General features: G+C 41.8%; 1 protein-coding gene across 1 annotated transcript in view; it reads left to right on the top strand.

Annotated features, from left to right (window-relative positions):
* INSR (insulin receptor) overlaps positions 1-24,352 on the top strand; it is a 137,698-nt gene that overhangs the window by 103,344 nt on the left and 10,002 nt on the right. The window contains exons 5-18 of the mRNA XM_077270397.1: positions 1,667-1,811; positions 2,522-2,736; positions 10,666-10,792; positions 12,827-13,080; positions 13,188-13,355; positions 14,471-14,672; positions 15,466-15,740; positions 16,397-16,539; positions 16,625-16,784; positions 16,960-17,059; positions 19,223-19,290; positions 20,720-20,949; positions 22,083-22,193; positions 23,625-23,784. Coding sequence (XP_077126512.1) covers positions 1,667-1,811; positions 2,522-2,736; positions 10,666-10,792; positions 12,827-13,080; positions 13,188-13,355; positions 14,471-14,672; positions 15,466-15,740; positions 16,397-16,539; positions 16,625-16,784; positions 16,960-17,059; positions 19,223-19,290; positions 20,720-20,949; positions 22,083-22,193; positions 23,625-23,784 — 2,358 coding nt within the window. The remainder of the gene's footprint in view (positions 1-1,666; positions 1,812-2,521; positions 2,737-10,665; positions 10,793-12,826; positions 13,081-13,187; positions 13,356-14,470; positions 14,673-15,465; positions 15,741-16,396; positions 16,540-16,624; positions 16,785-16,959; positions 17,060-19,222; positions 19,291-20,719; positions 20,950-22,082; positions 22,194-23,624; positions 23,785-24,352) is intronic.

Raw genomic sequence — 24,352 nt, 5'->3', positions numbered from 1 at the left:
TATTTCTGCCAACAGTTATTGAAAAGATCATTTGTCAATGTACAACTTCCTTTGGTTAGAATATTTCCAGAAAGATTGTTCTTCACCCATTGTCACTGAATATGTATTGCCTGGTTGAACAACTTTTTGGGGAACACGGACTAAGTGTGTACGGCTGTGCCTACATTAGGTTTGTTATAATCACATATTTTGGTGCCTAATAATACCAAAATTTAAGAAGAGATCCATAGAAAAATTCTAAATTAATGAAACTTTATTAACAATTAAAAAAAATAAAAATAAACGGAAAAAAAAAAAAAAAAAAGCAGAGCGCCTCACAAGGGAGAACCACATGAATAATAAATAAACAAGCTCAATTGCTAAAGATGTAAGTCACTATAAATTGAGGTAAATCCATGTATAAGATAGAAGACAGCAAAAATGAGACTAAATGAAATTAAAAAAAAAAATTCATAAACAAGGGGGGAGAGAAGTGAAGCAAATCCTAAATTATGAATTAATGAATTAAATTATGAAATAATGAATTATCAGACATAATTATAATACTGTCACAGTGAATGTTCTAAGAATGACAATCTCCACAGCCAAAGACTTGAACCCGCTCATGGTGGAGGGAATTAAATTTCAAACAATTAATGCCATATTACTGTACCTCAGGTTACAGGAACATGGACTCCCCACACCCCGACGCGCGTTTCGCCGCTGGCTTCTTCTCGGAGCGTGTGTATGGCTGTTAGTTAAAGGGAACCTGTCAGTGGGATTGTGCACAGTAACCTACAGACAGTGTCAGGTTGGCTCTGTTATACTGATTAAAGTGATACCTTGGTTGATGAACTCCATCTTGTTGAAACCCTTATTTTCAGTTTTGAGTTAATGATATGCTCGTGCCCCGGGGCGGCCTGTGGGGGTCTTCATGTGGTGCTCTGATTAGGTCTCTCAGTGATCTTCCCCCTAGTTTACGTACTGAATATATGCACACACTGTAAAAAAAAAAAACCTTCTGCAGGCAGGCGCCAGCCGTGGCATAATCGCATGTGTAATGTGCATTTAATTATTATGGTTGAGGATATCCTGATATTCCCCCCCCAAAAAAATACATTTAAAAAAGTCACCTGCCTGTGCAGCCACCAACTGCTGCTGCTGTCAGTGATTAAGTGGTACCCCCAAAATCCCCCCCATCCCTCCTCTGTGAGGGGGCTTTCTGAGCACCCCCATTCTCCCCACCTAATGAACGTTGCCACAGCCTATGTGCTGCCATACTGAAGACTGCAGATTCACGCCCCCTAGTCAAATGTAATGTAAGAATATGTAAAAACTGATATTGCCTTTCTTTTCCCCATTTTACAATAAATGACATTTGATATCGCCAACGTACGTACAAGTCTAATCTGTAAGAATCTAAAACGATGCCATAAGGTAAATGGCTAAAAGAAAATAAAAATAGAATTGTCAGAATTGCTAGGTTTTTTTTAGCCAAAAAAGCAGTAAAAGCAATCAAAACCTCATATGGACCTCAAAATGGTATTAATAAAAGACGACAGCTCGTCACAGAGAAAATAATCCTCTGCATGACACCACCAACGGAAACTAAAGTCAGCGTTTTACTAGTGGCTATGTCTGTTTTTCTGCTTGTGTAATCCACTTATTGCTGTATTTTTTTCTTCAGATAATATTGCCGCTGAGCTAGAGGCAAACCTTGGTCTCATAGAAGAGATAACCGGATATCTCAAGATAAGGCGATCTTATGCTTTGGTATCTCTGTCATTTTTCCGGAAGCTGCGTTTAATTCGTGGAGATGTCCTTGAAGCAAAGTAAGTGCGCCCTGAAGATCAGTGGTGTCATTGCACACTCTTTTACTGAAAAACATATAGACTTATAGTTTAGACGGGATATGCTATGCATCTGGTGCTATCCTGGCCATGTTGCTCAGGGACCAGGGGTAGTTTTAAAGGGGTACTCTCACGTTTGGAAGTTATGTCCTAACTGTCAGAAAGGAGATCATTTCCCAACCTCTGAGGCCTCCACTGATTCCAAGGACCGGGACTCTGAAGAGCACTGTGTGGATGGAGTGACAGTAGATCATGTGCATTGCCGCTCCATTCAGTCTTATGGGCCAAGCACAGCGCTCTATCTGGTGTTTCCTAAGAATGAATGGCAGTGCGCATGATCTATTACCACTCCGTTCTGAAGAGCCCTGGATCAGTGGTGGTCCCAACAGTCAGACCCGCAGCAATCGGGGACTTATACTCTACTTATACTCTACACTTATACTATACTATACTTATACTCTACACTTTAGTCATGATTTCCATAACTCCATGCTTTTCCTTGCCAAGTGCAGTAGCTTAACATTAGTTACCCATGGCAACCGGCAAGTATTTCCCTACAGATGGGGAACACACATTACTGATACCTATTTAGTGGTGAAGACAAAACCTTTATTGGAAGTCAGTGCGGTAACTTTGTTAAAAATGCCATAGCTTGTATTTTTTGGAGAAACCTGATTAACTTTTAATTGCAGTGACTACGCCTTTTATGCCCTGGATAATGCCAATCTGCGCCAACTATGGGACTGGCATAAGCACAATTTAACAATTGCGAAAGGGAGGCTCTTTTTTCATTACAACCCACGGCTTTGCCTGAAAGAAATTCGTGAAATGGTGAAGATAGTGGGAGCAGAAAATCGCCAGGACAAAAGTGATGTTGCAACCAAGACTAATGGGGACCAGGCATCCTGTAAGTATTATGTATTTGGAGAAAAAAATGAGCAAATGTAACATTTACAAGGAACACATAGGTATAATAAGTGTACAATCAATTTATTGCTGCTCTGCACCTTAAACAAGCATTCCCATCAAAATTGTTATCCCTTTATTATATTTTAATCATATTATATAGCACTGTGTACTCAGAGTTGCTCATTTCACCCTTCTACCCAGTTAATTCTTCTGTTTTTCCATTAACCCCTTTCTGACATTTGCTGTAATAATACGCACATGTCAGATTCCCCCTGTTTGGTGCAGGCTCCGGGGCTGAGCCCGCACCTTTCCGGGCACATGACAGCTGATCTATACAGCTGTCATGTGCCCGCAACAGCCATGGGTGGAAGCGCGATACACCCGTGGTTGTTAACTAGTTAAATGCCACAGTCAATCTCTGACAGCAGCATTTAACTCGCGCTTACAAGAAGCGCGTCGCTAATCCTTCCCATTGGTAACCTCGTCACATGCAGCAGACCTCTATGGTTGTCATTGCCGGATTGCTATGAGCGCCGCCCTGTGGTCAGCACTGATAGCAAGTGAGCATTTCTGCTACATACAGGCGAGCTGGTCATCGCTTGTATGTAGCAGTGGCGATCAAACAACTGCAGCTTCTAGTCTCCCATGGAGACTAATGAAGCATGCAAAAAGTAAAAAAAAAAAGTTTAAAAAAATGTATAAAAGTTTAAATCGCTCCCCTTTCGCCCCATTCAAAATTAAACGATTAAAAAAATTCAAATGTGCACATATTTGGTATTGCCGTGTTCAGGATCGCCCGATCTAGCAATATAAAAAAAATAATTGACCTGCTCGCTGAACGGCTTACCGAGGAAAAAAATTCAAAACGCCAGAATTACGTTTTTTTCGGTCGCCGCTACACTGCAATAAAATGCAATAACGGGTGATCAAAAGATTGTATCTGCACCAAAATGGCATAAATAAAACCGACGGCTCGGCGCACAAAAAATAAAACCTCACCCAGCCTAAGATCACGAAAAATGGAGACGTTACAGAGCTCGGAAAATGGCGCGTGTTTTTTTTTATTTTTTGTTTTGTTTTTTCACCACTTAAAAAAACAGAAAAACAGAACCTATTCATGTTTGGTGTCTACACAGGTCAACAAAAAAAAATAAATTTTCTGGTGTCCAAAATATTTTAATGAATTTGGGGTATTTTGGGGGTGCTGATTCTGAATATGCTATCAGTTTTGCCAGATTGGCTCAAGTTTTTGAGATTTTTGGTATCTTATTTATAGCACTTGTTGGTAAATGCGACGCATCATCTCATTAATTTCTTTGGATTAGTACTTGAACTGAGCAGTTCTCAATATAGTTTTGTGTTAATTAGTGTTCTAAAAGTTTGTTCATAGCTTGATTTTTGCACTAACTTTATGTTGTTGTCTGTTTTCCAGTGAAAAGCATGAACTCATCAAGAAGAAGTTGTCTTAACGATCCAGACTCATTCTGTTACATTTGTGGTGAATACACACTGCCAAAACATAGAAGAAACATAACAGACTTCGTAAAAAAAGTGTATTTTGCCTATTTTGGGGTTATGCTTGGGGACCAAGACAAGTTTTGGGCACCACACATAGTGTGCAAAGCATGTATCGAATTATTACGAAAATGGAGCAAAGGACAAAGAAAAAGCTTCAAATTTGGTGTTCCAATGGTGTGGAGAGAGCCAAAAAATCATCATGATGACTGTTATTTCTGTGCAGTGCAAGTGCAAGGATTCAATAAGCATAAGAAACGAAAATGGGAGTAACATGGAATCTGCAAGAAGGCCTGTCCCTCATTGTGAAGATGTGCCTGTACCTGTGTTTACCATAAATAACAGTCATCATGATGATTTTTTGGCTCTCTCCACACCATTGGAACACCAAATTTGAAGCTTTTTCTTTGTCCTTTGCTCCATTTTCGTAATAATTCGATACATGCTTTTCACACTATGTGTGGTGCCCAAAACTTGTCTTGGTCCCCAAGCATAACCCCAAAATAGGCAAAATACACTTTTTTTACGAAGTCTGTTATGTTTCTTCTATGTTTTGGCAGTGTGTATTCACCACAAATGTAACAGAATGAGTCTGGATCGTTAAGACAACTTCTTCTTGATGAGTTCATGCTTTTCACTGGAAAACAGACAACAACATAAAGTTAGTGCAAAAATCAAGCTATGAACAAACTTTTAGAACACTAACACAAAACTATATTGAGAACTGCTCAGTTCAAGTACTAATCCAAAGAAATTAATGAGATGATGCGTCGCATTTACCAACAAGTGCTATAAATAAGATACCAAAAATCTCAAAAACTTGAGCCAATCTGGCAAAACTGATGACATATTCAGAATCAGCACCCCAAAAATACCCTAAATTCGATGAAATATCTTTGGCACCAAAAATGCTGTTGACCAGTGCTATGAACTCGTAGTGACCTGGAGAATCATAATGGCAGGTCGGTTTTACCATTTAGTCAACATGGTAAAAAAAAAACCTGTGGAATTGCACTTTTTTTTGCAATTTCACCACACTTGGAATTTTTTTCCTGTTTTCCAGTACTTCATAAGTTAAAACCAATGGTGTAGGTCAAAAGGACAACTCGTCCCGCAAAAAACAAGCCCTCGCATGGCCATTGTGACCAAAAACTAAAAAAAGTTATGGCTCTGGGAAGAAGGGGAGCAAAAAACGAAAATGAAAAATGGCCTGGGGGAGAAGGGAGCAGCTGGGTCAGGAGTTTAAGAGGGGAATGATTTCTGCAGGGACAAGAGACTTCTTACTCCTGCATAGAGCAGAGAAAAGAGAAGAATTACTGGGTAGAAAGGCAAAATGAGCAATTGTAAGTACACAGTGCTATATAGTATGATGATTGAAAAATACTTTGTGAGTGCTTCTTTAAGGGGCTTTTCCATAGCGTCACAGCAATGTAAGCTGTAAAAACAGTAAAAGTTAGTCTGAGGCACACTTCTGTCTTATGAAAGGGTTTGGCTGCAGCTTGGTCTTTCACTCAAATATACATTGGCCACTGTGAAATCAATTTTTTCTCTCACTTCAGACAAGCAAAGAGTTTGTATGTTCTCCCTGTGTGGTGTTGGTTTCCTTCTGGTACTTGTGTTTCTTCACCCCTGGAATGTAGATTGTGAGTCCCTATGGGGACAGTGCTGATAATGTCTGTAAAGTGCTACGGAATATGATGGCACTATATAAGCAAAGCATAATAATAATATACCATCCTCTAAAAAAAGTACACAAAATAACGGATAAAGTATCAAGACTATAAAAATAAACACGCGTAATGATAATAATCATCTTTAATTTTATATAGCACTAACATATTCTGCAGCGCTTTGCATTTTGCACGCATTATCATTGATGTCCCCGATGGGGCTAACAATCTAAATTCCCTATCAGTATGTCTTTGGAATGTGGGAGGAAACCGGAGGAAACCCACGCAAACACAGGGAGAACATACAAACTCCTTGCAGATGTTGTCCAAGGTGGGATTAGAACCCAGGACCCTAGCGCTGCAAGGCTGCTGTGCTATCCACTGCGCCACCGTAATGGTAAAATGCCTAAGAATCTATTTTGTATTTGTGTCTTGTGAACAGTTTCCATGCCGCAGTGCATTGTGCTGCTGCTTACAATTTCTTGGCATCTGGGAACAATTTTTCCCACACCTTTTTATACCAAATTTAGCCACAGGACCTCATTGAATTGAAGAGAATATCCTTTTTGTTCTCCGCTAATGTGCACATTAAAAAGAAAAGTACTGCTCAGTCAGCAATTAAAGAGTAACCTTCTTTTTACTTTATTTCATAAATAAATCAATAGCATATATGAAATAGGAAATTTTGTAATCTATATTATTAGAGAAATTCTCTTTCTCCTCCTTGTCTAGTCAGTCATTATTACATTCTCAATTCACAGGTAAAATCTGTCTTCAGTAAATACAGATTTTCACATTACCGAGAGAGAGGACAGTTGGTGCTCATAAAGTTATATGGAGGGGGCGTGGCCGGAAGCCGGAGGAGCTGGACATGCTTGAGAGCACTTTGATCTCAACATACTAGATCTCATCAATCCACCCAGTTTAACTGGCCATCCATCACCCAGAACACCTCTGCTAGCCCTATTATATAAAGAGGAGCCCATTGAGCTGGCTGCAGCAACGCCACACCACCAATCTCGATTGCGGCTTACCCGAAGGCCCGAAGTTGCTGCCTTCCTGAGGGCTGACGTGTACCTCATAAACTGAGGCGGTCTTCTGGCTTCTCAGGCGGCTAGACCCTGTAAGGAGGCCTAATGGCCGTGTAGTTAATGGGAGGTATGTGTTGCAGAGATGGCTGCTCCCTGCGATGCAACCCGGAGTATTTTGCTTTAGTGCACGTGAGCACTAAGATGTTGTTTAGTGCACCTGAGTCCGGGTTGCGGGTAGCTATGAGAGGTGGGCGGGTCTGGCTACCCACATACTTCACCTGTGGATGTGGTTACAGCCTACATAATGGAGGCTGTTGTTTGGCACATGGTCTGTGTGCAGAGAGTGAGAAGCCTTCCGGTGTGTGGGGCTCCAGACCGAGTATTGCCCAGCCTGTGTGCCCCCAGGCCTGAGGGATCAGAAGCCGGCTGTGTTGTTTTGCCTGCTCTAAAGGCCGTGAACCTTTTGTTGTTGCTGCTGGGTTTATGAAGCAAATAAACCCACTTGGACTTTTAAGAGAATGTATCTCCTGTCTTCCTCCTGTGGCACCTGAGTGAGTATGAAAACCTTACAACCCCGATAAGCGGTGCGTAGCTCCAGAGGTAGGGAGACCCCATGACATCTCAGCTGGGTGAGTCTTTGAGCCCCTGTTTCTCAGTGCCAGCAGGACAAGAGCCAGCACAGCATCGCGCGTGGAGACCCAAGTGACTGTCATCAGGCTCGTCACATCTCACCTATGAGCGACTTCACTCTTCTTTGTGTCCTCACCACTTTGTCAGGGGGTGGGAGGGTTTCCCACGTTCTGAGCGGTGGTTGCCCCCTTAACTCCACCGGAGAGATCAAGGGGAATGGCTGGGAGCCTGGACTTTGTCCTTCAGCGTTTTCCTGCCTTGGTCAGGCATCTTGCAGGCACCCCGGCCTGATCGTAGCTGAGGATGTCTTCACCTGCTAGAGACACAGACCTATTTCTCTTTTTATAACGCTACAAGCTCAGCAAAGCCTCCTCTTGCAATTTTTACTCTTCTGTAATACTGCAATAGTGGGTCACTTATCCTTCTTTACATATGTATCGTTTTAACTTCCAGCTATATTATTATATATTCATAACCTTCCACTGACGTCTGGTGGCGGGTTCCTGTAATACACGAGAGTCGCCATAAAACAAGCATTTTAAGTCCTCCATCACCATCTAATGGTCATTTCGGAATAGAACAGGCTCTAGAATCTTACCTCCAGTTAACATTATTAAATAAAAAGGTTTTGTGGAATTCCGATGCAACTGATACCTAAAGGTGATAGCCACAACTGCATATGAGTTATCAGTCTCAGCCCAACTGCATCTAACTTGTAAATAATCGGGCTGATGCCAACTAAGCAGAATGAAATGAGAACATAAACCACCTACGCCCAAAGGTCCCAGGCACCTGACAAGGACTAATTCTTGTATTTACACTTCCGAAGATGCCTGGAAAACGCAGAGGACAGAGGATAAGACATAAGATCTCCTACATTAATCACATTCCATTAAGAAGCACAGAACAATACCATTGGGTGTTTTTTCATACGTGCCAGCCCATCTCTATCTAAAATGACAACCCATCAATCAACTCACGGGGAACCACCAAGAGTCCCATGGACACTCACGGCAAGGTTTCGAATGAGATTCACAAGGAGTCGCCCTCCGTCTCTCCATCTCTGGATGACTCTGCGCACCCCTATGACACCGAGGGCCTAGAGACATCACAGTCTGTGCAAACGAGTCAGCAATACCATACAACTCAACATGTACACACATCTCCATCTTCAATACATCTGAACCTTCAAGCGTTACGGGAACTATTACTGGCCCTACCAACAAAACAAGACATTGCTTCCTTGGCACAGAGGATTGAAGCCTCACACCAACAGGCCATTGACTGTTTACGAGAGGAAATCAGCCATCTGGCCTCCAGGGCAACAGTTATGGAGGGTGTCTCAAGGGACCTCTCAGATCTGATCCAAACCTTGCAAAGTAAGCACTAAACCTTCAACTCCCAGGTACAACACATGACCCTTCTCGACGACCAAGAAAATAGGGGAAGAAGAGATAATATTCGTATTAAGGTATTGCCGATGGGTAGAAGCCAGGAAGACCTCAAATCATTGGTAACCACCATATTCAGCAAGGTCGCACAAAGACCCCTAGATGCCACCTTTGTCATTGACAGAGTACACAGTGTCGCTAGAATTATATTCTCAATCCAAGAGATATTTTATGCAGACTCCGCTACTTTAAGGACAAGGAGGACATTCTCTGAAGCACCTGGCTCACTAACCCTATAGCTATAGACTGAGCTGTGATCAAGCTCTTTTCAGGTGTACAAGATCGTACTGTCTGCATGAGGCATCTCCTACATCTACTGCTGGCAAAGATTTGAGAGACTGATGCCTAGGTGAGGTTGTCTCTTCCACCTCATAGTAAAAAAGAGAACGCTACATTTTTCCACAAGCAACACAAAGATCTGCCTGCTCTCTTCAAATTCCTGGGCCAAGACTCAATTCCTATTCCTAACTTGCTCTAAGTAGAAGGATATCCTCCTCTGCTGCAACACCCACACCAGAGAAAGCATGATTGCCCAACACAAGATCCTACCCGATTTGATCCTGGTCCTTCTTCTCAACCAACCGTACCCAATGATCCTTCACTCGATGCACTTTTTTACAGCACCCTCCAACACATCAGTAATGTTCAAGTTGTTCTATCCTTTTTATCAGCTTATATCGCCTTATGGACTGGCATACTGAGATTCTGGATGATCATTCTCCTGCTGTGTGTACTTCCAGACCTAAACTCTCAAATTGGTCCTAATTAGTAGATAAAGGCAGCAGAGGAAGTGGGTGGTTGGAAGGAAGGGAGAGGAGGGAATACTATATACCAGGTATAAATTTGAATTTACATGTGGTTATTTTTCTCTGATTCTAGGTACTATTCCTCTGCAGGTTATCGATTTGGTTTTTCCAGTTTATATTATGTTCACTAAAAAATACACTGTTAATTGTCTTTGTAATGAATATGCCCCCTTCTGCCCCTTATAAGATAATCCTAGTTTGGGTATGGGAGTGATTGGCTTTTTGGGTGGTTTTGTACTAGCTTTGCTCTCTTTTCTGTTATTTCTGTCTATTCTCTTGGTGTTTACTTTTACTGCTCAGAGCTTACGGTGGGCTCCTTAAATGTTAAAGGGTTTTACAGTTCTTAGAAAAGGTCCATTTTATTAAATCTCCTCTATAAGAGGAAGATAGACTTTGCTTTCCCTGATATATTACATAGTTGCTTATTTTAATATGTACTATTGATTTATGAAATTGAAATTGAAACTACTATTACTCTAAGTTCTCACTACCATGTCTGAGTTATTTAGTGACCCCTCATTTCATCCTCATTTCATTCTGACATCTGATGTACATGTTGCACAAGGGGGTTAAAGTCTCAGATATACTCCCTTCAGAATGGCGTAGTTAATTGTCCATAGCGGTAATTAAATGTTGGTGCCACCATAAGTGCTGAATACCAGGGCAGTATGGAATTGGCACCATGCATGTTAAGTGGGTGTGATGAAGGCCCTGCATAGCCATGGAGGGAATATCATCTTGTGATCCTTATGGTTGTGGCATTGGGAGGCTCACGCTTCTACAGTAGTTCATCAGTTCTTATGAGTTTACTGATCCTTTTACAGGTGAAACTGATATGCTGCGCTTCAACTTTATAAAGTCAAGCTACGATAAGGTGCTGATTAAATGGGACCCATACTGGCCTCCTGACTTTCGAGATTTGCTGGGATTCATGTTTCATTACAAGGAAGCGTAAGTCATGTTTTGTCCTCCTGAAGGCCATTGTTATTTTTCTAAAAATCCAAAGTACGTAATTTGCTTACGATTGCAGGCAGTTTCCAGCAGCTTTGTTTGTTTTTAGGAGGGAACGTAACACTTCTTTGCTTCACTGAAGTGGGAACATTGCTATGTACACATCAGTATGACAGTGCAGTGCGTGATGGGTGACTGGGTAACAGAAAAGGTCTCCTGGAAGACTGCACATAATCTAGAGGTTTTCCTGCTAGAGTTTAGAAAGAGAACCTTGCAAGAAACGTTTAATATGCATGTGCTTCCATTCAGCTGTTTGGCTATAAGACTGACCGAGATGGCGAGTACAGCGCTCGGCAGTTTTCATCAGTCCCATAACCAATGAATACCGCCTTTATGTATGGGTTCGGCCAACAATGTAATGTGTATGGGAGCACCACCTGACTGATGGTTGGGAGAGATGTTGATTGCACATGTCCGATTTCAGAAACCAAACGAGCGCTCCTTTATAAGATTATTGTAGAGGTGGCTGCCTGCCAGAACATTGTTCAGCTAGAAGTCATGTAATATGTATAGACCGTTTTAAGGGGTTGTCCGGTCCTCTATGTGACTGCAGACTTTGGAATCCTCCTGCTGTCTGGATTCTTTGGTGTTGCTGCTGAAATCAGGTGAGCATGTGACAGCAAGTCCGCAGTTTGACATGCAGTCAAGCACATCGACTAGGAATGTGGCCGGAAGTATGAAAATTGCTGATCATTCTTGGCAGCAACACTGGAGAATCCTGACAGCGTGCAGTGCGCACGCTGTCAGGATTTAGAAGTCTGCAGCCATTTAAAATGATTCAAACTTTTAGCAGAAGATCAGACAACCCCTTTAAGAATCCAGGCTGTGATGTCCAACCATGTATTCCATAACCTGTAGAGTATATCTGGGTTGTCAGTGTAGCTATATAAAGCTTTTTAGAGGAAGTGTCATGCTCACTTTGGCGATATATTAAAGGGACTTTCCATTTTGAAAGGGCTAAGAGTGGTTAAAAATAATAACATTCCGTCAGTGATCCCGCACAGGTCTCAGTCCAGGGCTAGTGTACGCTTCCTCGTCTCAACTGTGACATGCCGAGTGTCAGCTAGTGATTGGCTGATAGGACGTTTTCAGCCATTTCTTAATTGTTGAGGACAGGAGCAGGAAGTGCACCCCAGTGGGACTGAGTAATTACCGTAATGGGACATGCAGTGGATCACTAGGCAAAGTAGAATTTATTGCATTAATTTTACCTCACCCTTTTATGAATGTGGCATTGGCAACAGCTGCCGAATTAGAATTCCCCTTAAAAGATCCTGTAGTGTGCTATACCAGATAGGGTCGTACTTAAAGTGATCCTGTCACCGGGAATAATGCTGTTAGCCTGCAGATATGCGTTAAATCTGCAGGCTAGCAGCATTATTATTCTAACGCAGCGGGGAGAAAATGAACTTCATTCTCCACGCCAGCATTCGGTATTCAGTCATGGAGGCGAGGGTGCCGCCGGCTCAGTCACCGCTCTGAGTATACAGAGAAGTTGCTGTAACTGTGCCCCCGACCCTGACTGACAGACGGCCACAATGTAGAGCCAGTGTCAGTCAGGGCCGGGGCGCAGGTACAGCGGCTTCTCTGTATACTCAGAGCGGTGACTGAGCCGGCGGGGGGGAATAAATTCATTTTCTCCCTGCTGCATTCAGCTATGTTCAGGCACCGGGCAGCATAATAATGCTATTAACCTGCAGATTAACCCCATATCTGCAGGTTAACAGTGTTATACCTGGGGACAGGTTCCCTCTAACTGGTACAGATAAGATTGCCAATAGCTGCAAGTAGACATATACTAAAACAAGCAAATTGTCAAGTTTTCCCTACACATTTTGTATGAAAGTGTAAATGTTAGCTACCAATCACTATTTCTCAGTTACTAGATCAGTCTGCACCTCTGTACTGTAGTAGATTAAGAGCAGCAACATCTAAATGATTTACATATGGCTCTGTGCTTCCTCCATTGTCAAGACCCTACCAGAATGTCACAGAGTTTGATGGTCAAGATGCATGTGGATCCAATAGCTGGACAGTGGTGGATGTGGATCCTCCGCAACGTACTACAGATGGCAAGACCCCGAGTCCTCCAGGACACCTCTTGCGTAATTTGAAGCCTTGGACACAGTACGCTGTATTTGTGAAGACTTTAGTGTCTTCATCAGATGAAAGAGCGCGACCGTATGGAGCAAAGAGTGAGATCATCTACATAAGAACAAATGAAACCAGTAAGTTCTGGCCTATAGGATATTGATTCCTTTAATTTGCCTTTAAACTCCTTAACATGTAGCAATGTTCTGATTAGCTATGCATATAATGCTTTCTTTAATTTCAGCACCTTCTGTTCCACTCGACCCATTTTCTATATCCAATGCATCATCTCAGATCATACTGAAATGGAAGGCCCCATCAGAACCCAATGGAAATGTCACTCATTACTTGGTGTACTGGCAGGAACAACCCGAGGACAGTGAACTAGTTGAACTAGATTACTGTATGAAGGGTAAGTGTTGCAAGGTCTGGGACAGACCAAAATGTTGGCCACCCTTTCTATTTCTTCATGCTGATTGATCTATAGAACTTAAAGGGTTATCCGATCTTAAACTACAAGTCTGCAGTCACTCTATGTGACTAAGAAGAATCCACTGTACTCTCAAGAGGCAACATTGCAAGACTTTTATTTTATGGTAAAAACACACAAAAATGTAACGTGAGATAAAGGTTGGAAAATTGACAGAATTTTTTATATTCCGTCCTGTCCTAGAGTTTTATCGTAGAGTTGCTAAAAAGATAACAGAGATTAATAAGGGGTGTGCTGTACAATCTAATATGTGAAAAATACATACATAATTTATACAATTAATGTATACATAATATACATAAAAACTCCATATAGTGTTAAGGGAACTGCATTGTCAACAGAAATGCATTGGATTCAAGAGTGACACATGGTCCTTTTCTACGATTCCAGATGATTAGCACCATGCATGACAATAGGAGAGTTACAATATGTTGAAAAACAGTCGCAGATGACTTATATGGTATGACATCAGAAAATAAAAACATTAATCATCAAGAAAATACCTAATGAGACATCTGTATGTAATGAACCTCTGTAGGTGCATCGGTTAGAACTAAGGATGGTGTTCGTCAGGTGTCAGAATAACATAGAATGATATTGAGAGTAGAAAAGAATAGGTATAGACAAGTATAAGTCAATAGAGGCAAATGACATGAATGAACAAAATCCGAAAGATGTGAGAAATAGGATGAAATAAAGTACTACAAGAGAACCTATTCTATGGGTGGTGTTCTCTGCACTAGCAGCTGGAGAAGGCTTTGATGTCCCACGTTAAGATGTCTCTTGAGTTTTAGGTGTCAAGGGATGCAATACAATGCAGAGCTAAGGTTAGAAAGTGCCTTCAGACACAATAATTACACCATTCAAAACGGTTCAGGACAATTTATTTCATGGTATCAGATTTTCTTAAATGTTACTATTAGAAATAGAAATCTAATTTGTGCAAAAAAGCAAACAAAAAAAAATCCTAATATCTTTGTTGGGACTGTGACATTATAATTTAATGACTGCTTTTCAACTATCCCATGCCTTCACAGGAATAAAGTTGCCCACCAGGACGTGGTCACCTCCACAAGAAGCAGATGATGCTGTGAAACCCAATGGAACAGACACTGAAGATTCTAATGAAGCTTGCTGTTCCTGCCCAAAAAGTGAAGCTCAGATTATGAATGAGCACACTGAGCTGGCATTCCGGAAAACATTTGAGAATTATCTTCACAATGTGGTCTTCATACCAAGGTGAGAACTGATTGGAACCAGCTTGGTGTTTGGGTGTATTTACCCGCTGGGTAGTGGTCCATGAGTTCATATACTGTGAGACAACAGGGCATGTGGTTTGTGATGTGGATTTCAGCATTGCGGCTTATACGAAGCACATTGTTGGAATGTGTTTCACGTGAACAAGCCACTTTCAACTAAGCTGTATTTTGTTTTGCCACTTTATTTCTGACTCTCTGGCCATGTGAATATGCATCCCAAAAACTCATAAATCTCACTGCAGGTGGTGCAAGCCTAACGACAAACTCCTCACCTTCGTTGCTTAGTGAGGAGGGGCTGAGGACTCCTCCTCTAGTAATCAGTGGATGGTCCAACGTACATTGTGGATAGAGGTTGAATGCATATTTGTGTTTAAACCCCTTGATAAAGCTTTGTCTGAAAGCTGTAAAGGCCCCTATAAACATTAGGCTAACGTCAGACGGACTCGTCGATATCAACCGGTTTAGCCAATTGTCTAATGTAGATGGGGGCGCTGGCTGACTGATGATCGGGTGAGATGTCACTCAAGCGTGTTGGATTCCTGACTGACAATAACATTGATTTCTTGGAGATAACCTGCCAGACAATATGTCAGCCAGCAGCTTTCTCATAGAGAAACAGGAGTTCTTGGCCAAGTGAGGAGTTCTGTGTATGGGAGTGTCAGCTGAGATGGTTGGCGGCCAAACGATCGTCCGACAGTCATCTGTGTATGGCAAGCTTAAGTTTAGGGAGCAAAATACATTTTACAGAACTTATGTTTTACTTTTTTCTGTAGACCTTCTAGAAAACGCAGAGATACATTTGGTGTTGCAAATGGTACAGTGTCAAATCAAGTAACACCCAATCCTTTATCCAATGCAACTTCAACTGGAGCAATTGATGACCTGGAGCCAAAGAAGTTTTCTCAGAAGGTTTGGTTCAAGGAGTCTTTTGTCATTTCTGGCCTGAAGCATTTCACTGCATATCGAATTGAAATCCATGCCTGCAACCATGAAGTTTCACTTGGCTGTAGTGTAGCTGCATATGTCAGTGCCAGAACCATGCCAGAAGGTGAGCCCACCCATACAGGGTACAGTTGTTGTTTGTCAGATTGTACAAATCCAAAAAAGTAATGCTATTTTTGCATAACAAATTACATCGGCATTGAATTTGTTGCATATTTACTAGATAGATGTTGGAAAACCACCATACAAAGATGGTTGCACTTCTTAGGCCAGGAGCACATGGTCAGTAATTGTCAGCGCTTTGGACACCGCACATATCCGCTACATCCAAAGCGCTGCCGGTTTTTGAACACAGGTGAATCTGCATGTGTTCACTGAACCGTGCGGAATCACCGCGTCCAATACATTGTACGGGTGATATTTATCTTTGCGGAAAGTCGCGTCTCTGCAAGATAAATTGACATGCCGCGGTCAGGAAAGCCGTGCCGTGTCCCCATCTCCGCAGGTGTCTCTGAACACATAGTGGGCGTGGGATTTCTTGAAATCTCATCCACTATGCTGTAACATTTGGACACTGTGAGGTGGACTCTGCAGAGGTACACAGCATCCAACCCGCAGCGTTTACTGACCGTGGGAACATACCCTAAATATTAAGTTGCCTCTTTTTCTCTACCATAGCATGTTTATAAACATTAAAAAAAAAAAATCACATTTCAGTATTGTAAGCCTAGTTGCTGAATTTATAAATAATTGACTTCACAGCTAAAGCCGATAACATTGAGGGACCAGTCACTTATGAGTATGAGCCACCTTACATCATCCACCTCATGTGGAAGGAGCCAAGTGAACCCAATGGCTTAACTATATTATACGAGGTCCAGTACTCCCGGCTTGGAGACTCACAGGTAATTGTTCTGTACATTTTTAGATTATTTTCCTGATGACATATTACATCTTGTAGCAAGTGATCATATTATCATTATTTTCCAGGAGAACAATATCTGTGTTTCCCAGAAACAGTATCTCCAGGATAAAGGAGCAAAGCTGCGATCTCTTCCCCCAGGAAACTACAGTGTGCGTGTTCGGGCCTCTTCTTTGGCTGGAAATGGTTCTTGGACTCCGACTACTTATTTTTACGTACGAGATGTAGGTGAGTGTTCACTTATTTGTAGGCAAAAAGAGACTTTGCAGTAGTTTGGCAACATCCTGGTAACTTCAAGGTAAAAAATAAACATTTAACCATTTTACCTTTACACCATTTTGCTTATTTTATATTTGCAAAGGTCTCTGTTCGTATATAATTTTTGTTTTATCATCTTTTTCAGATATCTCCCCAAGAAACATCTTGAACATTGTCATAGGTCCAGTCATCCTACTGTTTGCTTTCCTCATCATTTTGATAGTATGCATGATCCAGAAAAAGAAGTGAGTGGTTCTGAAGATTCTAAGTGCATCAATTTTTAAAGGGTCATTCTCATTATTGATCCTCATGAGCTCACAACGTTTTGCTCCCAGCTTCCTGCTTGCAGCGGTGTGGTTTTGGGGGACTGCCCTAGTGAAGATTGACAGTTTGGGATGTTGGCATGGCTAAAGCTTCTCCCTCTGCAGCATTAGAAGAGTGCAGGGGCACTAAAGCTAGCCAGATCCAGCGATTCGGACAGCTTCAGAGCAGCACTCACAACCTCTGTATCATAGCGCATGCAAACCTTGCCTACGTGACTTGTCATTTCAGGATAATTTGGAACAGTATGTCTGTGTTTGCCTCCTCCCCTTCCTCTCTGTTTAAATCTATGGGCAAGACACTGATGTCCCTGGGAATCTGCCTCCAGAGCTTATTTTAGATGAAAGGGGGCGTTAACATGTAGATGAGGAGGGCAGGCTGTCAGTCATTACATGTCTCAAACTGGTAACTGCCCCTTGCTTTCAAAATAATCTGTGGAGGCAGATTATCAGGGAGATCTATTTCCGGCCCATAGATCTGTACAGCTCATTTATATAATAAGAAAAGCATGGATTTTTCTGGAATAAGGCGTCTAGTTACAGGTGTCATTTTATTCGCTTCCTATGACCTACATGCCCATATAGTTGGCTTAGGATGGTTGAGCCTACTGATAGATTCCCTTTAACAGAAGGGAGCCAACAATTTTGTCCATGAGTGTGGTTTCATTTGCAGTGCTTGGATGCCCTGGTTAGCATCATTAGTAATCTTGAATGGAAAGCCAGTTGGGGACAGCTGCTGTCTTGTTCAGAGCATGTCCTTCCCCGACCACTGAATATGAACACTGTGATGTATTCTGGTGTTCGACTGTTCACAGAGCACATTTTTATGGAAATATATAAAATTACAGCAGCGTTTCCTAAAATATTTGCTTACTAAATTATACACCATTCATTTTTTCCAGTATATTTACTAAATTATTAGCACATCAAAACTTGTACCTTTTACAAGGTGCATTTCTTCAAGGGGAGGCTATTGAGTAATTAAAGCCCATACAAAAATGTTTTTGTTTTTTTTTAAATTCACAATCTTTGTATGGAGACGTTTGAAAATGTTGGACCTCCTAGAACTTTACTACTACTATCCACATCTTTAAAGGGAACCTGTCACCATGAAAATGCAGTTCAAGGTGCAGGAATCATATTATAGAGCATGGGGGGGGGCGAGCAGATTGATATATAATTTTGTGAGAAAAAAAATATTATAACCTGTGTTTTCATCATTTTACCATGAGCAAAGGATGGACCAGTACCGCAAAATTAAAAATATTAGATAAATAAATGGACCTACCAGAAATGGCAAATAAGAACAAGAAAGCGCATATACCTGGCACCAACAAGCTCAAAGAGTAATAATCGTCATATAAAGGCATTTATGAGAGGCAAATAGTGTGAAACTGAATCTTTATTTATCTTTAAAAAAAACCCATTAAGAACAATTAACAAGGTGGAAAAGTAGGGGAAAACTAGACCACCTGTACAGAGTCCATATTCTGATAAAAAATGGACAAAACAATCTCCCACATAATCCAGAAATATGGAACATATATAAGAATTATAAGATATATGTAGAATACTATGAATACAATAAATGGTAACTATACAAAATATGTAAGGCTCACATGTAAGGAAATATAACATTAATGTCAAATGGTAAACCTGTCCAAAAAGATTAAGCAAGCGGTTCAAGGAAAAAAATATACACCTAAAATCCAGGTCCGATTAAGAAACTGATGTATGACCATAGGACACAGCTCAGCAGACATAGGAGTAGGTATTACACCCCACGCGTTACTCCACACATGGTGACTTCATCATTTTACCATCTGCCTTTTTTGGGAATTTCTGGTCCAGTGGGCAGTCCTATCAGTGATTGACAGCTATTTTTTGTAATAGTGTGCGTACAGAGCTATCACTCACTGGACCGAAAACCTCAGAAAAAGCAGATGTACAATACGATAGCTGGTATTATCGGACAATTAACTTTTAATGTACTTTGACTGTCATATGAAGATACTCTTGACCTTATGCAATATGTTATAATATTACAATAGATCACTTCCTATAATCTGTAAAATTATTTTTACACAGGGAAGCCGAAGGCCCCACAGGACCATTGTATGCATCCTCCAATCCTGAGTATTTAAGTGCTAGTGAAGGTGAGTTGCGCTGATGACAATGGCGCCTTGTTGGGGTGCATTTACTCTGCATTCCTAGGAACGCTCGTTTCAAGGTAAACATGCACTTTAACCAGGCAGCAGTGCTCGTTAGTTGGGTGGAAGGATCTTTTGGTTTGCACAAAAGATCAACGTTTTGAGCAGCACATCGTCCAATGTAAACAGGACCTACGCTGCAAAGAGGAATGGTAGCCTATGTGCTTGAATGATTTTGTACCAATCTGAAGAGTGGCCCTCCTGTGCAAGCAGCCTATTAAACCACCGCTGATTGGTAATTATCTACCAATCGGCAGTCATTGAAATGGAATCTGTCAGCAGGATTTCTCACCCCAAGCAATTTGTATGAGCATGTAGCTCTTTCAAAGACAAGTTCAGAAGTACCGTTACATGGCCGGTCTGTTCGTCAATTATTGAGAAATCAGCATTCTAATCGCTGTGCGAATGAGGCTGAAGGACTATTCCACTGAAGCCTCTTTCATTGCACATCTATTTCCCGTCCAGTGCCGTCTCCTCCTGCTTGACTGACCACACATGTGCCTGACATCGCACATTATAGAGGCTGTCAGTCATGCAGGAGGAGTCAGTGCTGGGCGGGGAATAGAGCTGGAGTGACAGAGGCTTCCGATCTACAGCCTCATTTGCACATCAATTCAAATGCTGATTTCTCCGTAATGGAGGAACAGACCGGCCTTATCTGAGCTTATCTTTGAAAGAGCTCCATGCACATATAAATGGTTTGTGGGGTGAAATCTTGCTGACAGATTACCTGTAACGCCGTAAGGTCGGCTAATGTAAGCACACCATAAGGAACCTTATTTGAATGGTAAAAAGTTGCAGGCTTTTCCAGTAATCGTTTTAAAGAGAGATTGCATTACATTTATCACCTTGTCTTTGGATAGGCAATTGATGTAGGAAAAATATCATTCCTTTATGAACCATAATGTAGCATTTGAGACAAAATGTTCAAAAGGTTTCTGCCAAATTAAGAAATGATCTCCTGTCCATAGGATTGGAGATGGTAAACCTTATCACTTGGGGTCTGAGGACTGTGACCTCCACCGATCCCAAGAACGGAGCGGACTAGAACCTATGCACTTCCATTCCATCTTCCCCTCTGGGACTTTGGGCGATAGCAGAGCTCTCTGCTCGGCTGTTTCTGGCAGTTTTGCAGACAGTGAATGATGTGGAGTTGTGCGTGCTTAGCCTCCACTCGCTTCATTCATCAGGATCATTGTGCATTACACAGTGTTATCATTTTTTCTACTTTATGCATTGGGGCAAAAAAAAACAAACAGAATGCTGCAAGCGAGTACCTTTTCTGTTATGACATTTTGGATAATGATAAACATGTGGCTTCTCTTATGTATTTGTGACCTCTAAATCACTGGATGTCCTTCTTTTTTTGTTCTAGTGTACATTCCGGATGAGTGGGAAGTACCAAGAGATAAGATCAAGCTGCTCCGAGAACTGGGGCAGGGTTCCTTTGGAATGGTGTATGAGGGAATTGCCAAGGACATCATAAAAGGAGAGGCCGAAGTTCGTGTGGCTGTGAAAACTGTCAACGAGTCAGCAAGTCTGCGAGAGAGGATAGAGTTCCTGAACGAGGCTTCCGTCATGAAGGGATTTAGCTGCCACCATGTGGTAAGAATTTCTATCAATGCACAAACTATTTGTCATTGCTTCATATTAATATTCAATAACTGTGCCAAGAATTTAAAGGGATCTACCTGGATCTTGTTTTGTTCCAGAATGAGGCTGAAAATTAATTCCAGTCACATCACATAGTCATATGCCATTTGTCGACCTGGGTTTTCACCCCCAAGAGTGAACCTTGATAAGTTCCTTCTTGTTTTTTATGATAAAGGGTATCCACCAGCATATTTTTTCTGTTATTATCCTCGAAATTTTGCAGATCAGTACAAGCTCAATAGTAAGGGCTCATGCAGATGTCTGTGGGTCTCGGACCCCAGTGCGCGGAGTGGCTAAGGGTCTCCTGACTCAAGCGTGACAACTTCATAAATTTGTGTGAGGCGGTCATGCTCTGGTTGGGAGAGCCGTGGCACAGTCCGTGCTCGGACCAATATGTCTGGTCGTCTGCTGGAGCCTTAAGTTTTTGGATGTGTATACCGCGGTGTCCATGAGCTCGTGCTGGCTGAACGGCTTGTGCACTGGGAATAACATACACCATAGGGACACTTTAAGGCTACTTTCACACTAGCGTTAACTGCATTCCGTCACAATGCGTCGTTTTGCCGAAAAAACGCATCCTGCAAAAGTGTTTGCAGGATGCGTTTTTTCACCATTGATTAACATGAAGCGACGCATTGTGACGGATTGCCACACGTCGCACCCGTCGTGCGACGGATGCGTCGTGCAGTGGCGGACCGTCGGGAGCAAAAAACGCTACATGTAACGTTTTTTGCTCACGATGGTCCGCTTTTTCCGACCGCGCATGCGCGGCCGGAACTCCGACCCCACCTCCACGCACTTCCCCGCACCTCACAATGGGGCAGCGGATGCGCTGGAAAAATGCATCCGCTGCCCCCGTTGTGCGGCGGAGACAACGCTAGCGTCGGGAACGTCGGCCCGACGCTAATGTGAAAGTAGCCTAAGTCATCAGATCTTGAGATAGTAAAATTTTATTCAATATATCCAGTTTCTGAAAATATTATTCTATGGCATTTCCTGTTAAGCATTTCTGAGCAGTTATGGAAGCAAAGGTATTGTTTCTGTTGTCTGATTGCTGTTAGATCAGATATTATTGACTTTTTCAGGTTCGGTTGATAGGTGTTGTCTCGAAAGGGCAACCTACATTGGTTATTATGGAGCTAATGGGACACGGTGACCTGAAGAGCTACTTGCGCTCACTGCGACCCGATGCAGAGGTGGGTCTGTCTTTGCTTTACTTGTGAAAATGCAGTAATAAATAAGGCAAACTTTTACTTATCCAGAAAAAATAAATTTCAAAGGCTTTCCACTCTAGTAAAACAATTTCTCCTCCAATTCTGCCCATGTATTTTTCCCTTATGCTGAAGCATTATTATTATTATTAACCCCTTTCTGACCTCGGACGGGATAGTACGTCCGAGGTCAGAAGCCCCGCTTTGATGCGGGCTCCGGCGGTGAGCCCGCATCAAAGCCGGGACATGTCAGCTGTTTTGAACAGCTGACATGTACCCATAATAGGCGTGGGCAGAATCACGATCTGCCCGCGCCTATTAACTAGTTAAATGCCGCTGTCAAACGCAGACAGCGGCATTTAACTACCGCTTCCGGCCGGGCGGCCGGAAATGATCGCATCGCCGACCCCCGTCACATGATCGGAGGTCGGCAATGCTTCAGAATAGTAACCATAGAGGTCCTTGAGACCTCTATGGTTACTGATCCCCGGCAGCTGTGAGATTTTCTGCTACATAGCAGTGAACATAAGATCGCTGCTATGTAGCAGAGGCGATCGCGCTGTGCCTGCTTCTAGCCTCCCATGGAGGCTATTGAAGCATGGCAAAAGTAAAAAAAAAATCCCAGTCAAAATAAAACAATAAAAAAAAAAAATCAAACCTACACATATTTGGTATCGCCGCGTTCAGAATCGCCTGATCTATCAATAAAAAAAAAGCATTAACCTGATCGCTAAACGGCGTAGCGAGAAAAATATTCGAAACGCCAGAATTACTTTTTTTGGGTCGCCGCGACATTGCATTAAAATGCAATAACGGGCGATCAAAAGAACGTATCTGCACCAAAATGCTATCATTGAAAATGTCAGCTCGGCACGCAAAAAATAAGCCCTCAACCGACCCCAGATCATGAAAAATGGAGACGCTACGAGTATCAGAAAATGGCGCGATTTTTTTAATTTATTTATTTATTTATTTTTTAGCAAACTTTGGAATTTTTTTTCACTACTTAGGTAAAAAATAACCTAGTCATGTTAGGTGTCTATGAACTCGTACTGACCTGGAGAATCATAATGGCAGGTCAGTTTTAGCATTTAGTGAACCTAGCAAAAAAGCCAACAAAAAAACAAGTGTGGGACTGCACTTTTTTTGCAATTTCACTGCACTTGGAATTTTTTTCCCGTTTTCTAGTACATGACATGCTAAAACCAATGATGTTGTTCAAAGATACAACTCGTTCCGCAAAAAATAAGCCCTCACATGGCCAAATTGACGGAAAAATAAAAAAGTTATGGCTCTAAGAAGGAGGGGAGTGAAAAACGAACACAGAAAAACGGAAAATTCCAAGGTCATGAAGGGGTTAATATCTGAGTTGATACTATTTGACAAAATGTTTGATTTCACCTTGTTTCCTTCCAGAATAATCCTGGTCGGCCAGCCCCAACAATTGAGGAAATGATTCAGATGGCAGCAGAGATTTCTGATGGGATGGCTTACCTCAATGCCAAGAAATTTGTACACCGGGATTTAGCTGCCCGCAATTGCATGGTTGCTGAGGATTTCACAGTCAAAATTGGAGGTATATTACACTGGTCAACAGCATTTTTGGTGCCAAAGATATTTCATCGAATTTAGGGTATTTTTGGGGTGCTGATTCTGAATATGTGATCAGTTTTGCCAGATTGGCTCAAGTTTTTGAGATTTTTGGTATCTTATTTATAGCACTTATTGGTAAATGCGACGCATCATCTCATTAATTTCTTTGGATTAGTACTTGAACTGAGCAGTTCTCAATATAGTTTTGTGTTAATTAGTGTTCTAAAAGTTTGTTCATAGCTTGATTTTTGCACTAACTTTGTTGTTGTCTGTTTTCCAGTGAAAAGCATGAACTCATCAAGAAGAAGTTGTCTTAACGATCCAGACTCATTCTGTTACATTTGTGGTGAATACACACTGCCAAAACATAGAAGAAACATAACAGACTTCGTAAAAAAAGTGTATTTTGCCTATTTTGGGGTTATGCTTGGGGACCAAGACAAGTTTTGGGCACCACACATAGTGTGCAAAGCATGTATCGAATTATTACGAAAATGGAGCAAAGGACAAAGAAAAAGCTTCAAATTTGGTGTTCCAATGGTGTGGAGAGA

Source organism: Ranitomeya variabilis, chromosome 1, assembly GCF_051348905.1.
Source record: "Ranitomeya variabilis isolate aRanVar5 chromosome 1, aRanVar5.hap1, whole genome shotgun sequence".
NCBI lineage: Eukaryota > Metazoa > Chordata > Amphibia > Anura > Dendrobatidae > Ranitomeya > Ranitomeya variabilis.
The sequence above is the reverse complement of the archived record's forward strand: the minus strand, read 5'-3'. Positions and strand labels throughout refer to the sequence as shown.